This window comes from Acanthisitta chloris, unplaced genomic scaffold (genome assembly GCF_000695815.1).
Source record: "Acanthisitta chloris isolate BGI_N310 unplaced genomic scaffold, ASM69581v1 scaffold26050, whole genome shotgun sequence".
NCBI classification, from domain to species: domain Eukaryota; kingdom Metazoa; phylum Chordata; class Aves; order Passeriformes; family Acanthisittidae; genus Acanthisitta; species Acanthisitta chloris.
Genome location: NW_008650291.1, coordinates 17,246 through 20,124, shown reverse-complemented (window position 1 = coordinate 20,124; position 2,879 = coordinate 17,246). Strand labels below are relative to the sequence as shown.

The following is a 2,879-nucleotide window of genomic DNA, read 5'->3' as shown; positions in this document are numbered from 1 at the left end:
CTACTCCAGCTCAAACCAGCACAGGGTTTTACTGTTATGCATCATGCTGACCTTTGCTATCTCATCCAAGGTTTTACCCAGGGGCAGTGCTCCTGGCAAAAACAAGAGCCCTACCTGTCTCCTGCCCTTGCTAGTAAATATATTGCTTACAGATTAATCCAGAGACTATGCACTTGCACTGAAACACTGAAAGAGATTATAAGCTTTCCTTGACAATAAATTCTTTCTGCATGATGGTACAGTAGATCCCTTTAACAGGTTGTGCTTTGGGCATGTTGACGAGGGTGTAATGCAAATTAATAGTAAGTATTTACAACTGTTCAATTTGGGTTCTTTTTTCCTTGTAGCTTTTCATATCTTTGTATAATCAAATCAGGTGAAATTTATTACATGGAATAATGAAATTTTAGGATGACATTAATCGTATCATTCAGGCAACTTGCTCTGCAATTTGTAGAGTATACTCTAATCACCAGGCAGTGTTTGCAGTGTTCTGAACAGAGACTGTTGCCTTCTTCCAGATCCCTGAGAAATCTGCTCGATGGGGAGATGGAGCATTCTGCAGCACTAAGGCAGGAAATGGACAACTGGAGGAGGAAAGTAGCAGAACAGGAAGAGCGACATGCCACAAAAGTCCAAGCCTTGGCACGGTAAGAAGTGCTGAAAACATCTCAAAAGTAACTGCAGTGGAACAAGGGAATAAAAAGTCTGAGTGCAAGAAAATTAATTTTCAAGTAGTCTAGTTTTCAGAAGAACCCATAGACCTTAGTTGAATTTAAGCTGAAAAAAGGGCTTTGGAAGCTTTTCTGAAAGATTTAGTGAGTTTATGGTTTTTGTTTTGTCAGGTAATAACAGTAAGCGAGAGTTTAATGTATTCGTGAAATCACTGTTATAGCTCCAGAGGAAAGAATCATAGTGAGCTGAACTTAAGACAAAATCAAGGTTAATTAAAAAAAGTAATTAGACTAATATGAAGAAAAATAAGCCATGAAAATAGTGACAGTTAGATAATGAGCCTAGATACAAAGAAATAAATATATGTGTAAGGTAAATGTAAGAAGACTCTTCTCTCTTCACGTATCTATTTTGTCGAATTCTACTCCTCCTCTTCCTTTTTTTTTAAAAATTGTGTTTTACTTGATATTTGAGAGTCATGAAGTACCACAGCTGAGATTCCTGAATCTTTGTATTGCATAGCAGAACTAGTATTTGAAAATGATAAATACAAAGCTTTCTTAAAAAAAAAAAGTTTGTTTAGAATGCTACTAACTCTGCTTTTGATGCCACATCAAACCAAACTACTCACTTTGAGGGAGTGAGAGTTATGGGTAAGTGGGTTTGACATGCATGTGCTGTAAGGCAATAGAAACAATGCAAATACTTAATCATTTCAGGTTATAGGAGTTGTATATTCATATTTCTTTGACTCACCTCCCCCACAGTTTGAGAATTTGCAGTGACATATGGGTGAATCAGATATTTGTCATGCACATACCTTTTTAAAGAACAGAAAAGGAGCTTTTATAACAAGATCTGAAGAGATGCTCAGTTAGACTAACTAGTTATTTTTAAACAAGTTTATGTAATTTCTCTTATTGCTACAGTGACTGTGTATGTTGTGTTGGTTGCTCTTCTGAAAGTCAGTTTGCCTTGTCATGTGATAAAAACAGCATTGGGAGCTGCTTGGGCACAACAAATTTGTGTGTCACCAGTTACTTTGGACTTGGGATGCATTTCTGTAATGATTCATTGCAACTCATTTTCTAGCATATTAATGTAAGGAACTTTGCATGTAGTTGTTTTGGAATATAGTTTTTTTTGTTGGTTGACATTGTACACTGTAGGTGATGCTGCTGCAGTAGTAAGAGTAGTAAAATTTTTGGATAAATAATATTTTAAACCAAGAAGTTGGGCAAGCTGAAACAATTTGAAGTAACAAAAATTTGTTTGTGGGTGCTGCAAAACACACTAAATGAGTAAGAGGAAACTAAGCTTCAGGTATTTTGAGGTAGTGAAATCTCACAGTTTACCTTGAAAACAATTGATCACATGACTAGAGTAGATAATTTTCCTCAATTCTAATATACTGAGTATTTTAAGGCAAGGAGAATCATTCAGTAACAATCTGACTGTTGTGATTTGATGAATAAGCATTTTGCAGATTAGGAGAGCTGATATTTGTGTATTTCCCAAGAGCTCTTTTGAAGAATTTGTCATAAATATCTTCCTGAAGGCTTTGAGAACACAAATTTCAGTGCCACATGAGTCAGAGCTGAAATGATGGCTTCTGGATATCTGCAATTATTCACCTGGTCTCCTGGATTCTCTGAGGAGGCTCTGGTCTCCTAGACATAATGCTAGTTTACTGAGAGAAGTTTTCACAAGTTTGCCAAGATTTCTTTGAAGAAATGAAAAAAAAATTATAGGTTATTTTAGTTTCAAGTAGTGGTAATCTCATTCTTCCATGTGAAATATTTGAATAGCTCTTTCATAGCAGTTATTATATTGTTTCAAAAGGAGGAGTCTCAGCAATCAACCTATTTCCTAGTCTTCCCATAGAACAGACTCAATAGACTCTGTAGTATAATGTTGTCATCTGTTTTTTTGTTGTTTTTTTCCCTTTTGTCCTCATCAATGAACCTTTCTCAAATTGCATGGACATATTGTGCCAGTGGCTTCTTGGCAATACAGAAGAATTTTAATTGAGATTCTTTTTTTTTTTCCCTGTATGGAATACTATTATATCTCTTTGCAAGGTGAAGAAATTTATTGAAGTTGACTGTGAAATTGGATAATCTCAGATTGCATATTCTTAGACTATATTCAGCAACGATGGAAGGAAGCATATTACAAAGGCTTTGTAGCAAGAAAAGCAGAGA

At 35.5% G+C, this 2,879-nt stretch overlaps 1 protein-coding gene across 1 annotated transcript in view; it reads left to right on the top strand.

The window, feature by feature from the left end:
- Nucleotides 1-521: 521 nt before the first annotated feature.
- The window catches only part of LOC103811525 (sorting nexin-29-like), a gene marked incomplete at both ends in the record, with an annotated part of 18,402 nt that continues 16,044 nt past the window's right edge, over nt 522-2,879 (top strand). The window contains one exon of the mRNA XM_009084507.1: nt 522-650. Within this exon, the coding sequence (XP_009082755.1) occupies nt 522-650 (129 nt within the window). The remainder of the gene's footprint in view (nt 651-2,879) is intronic.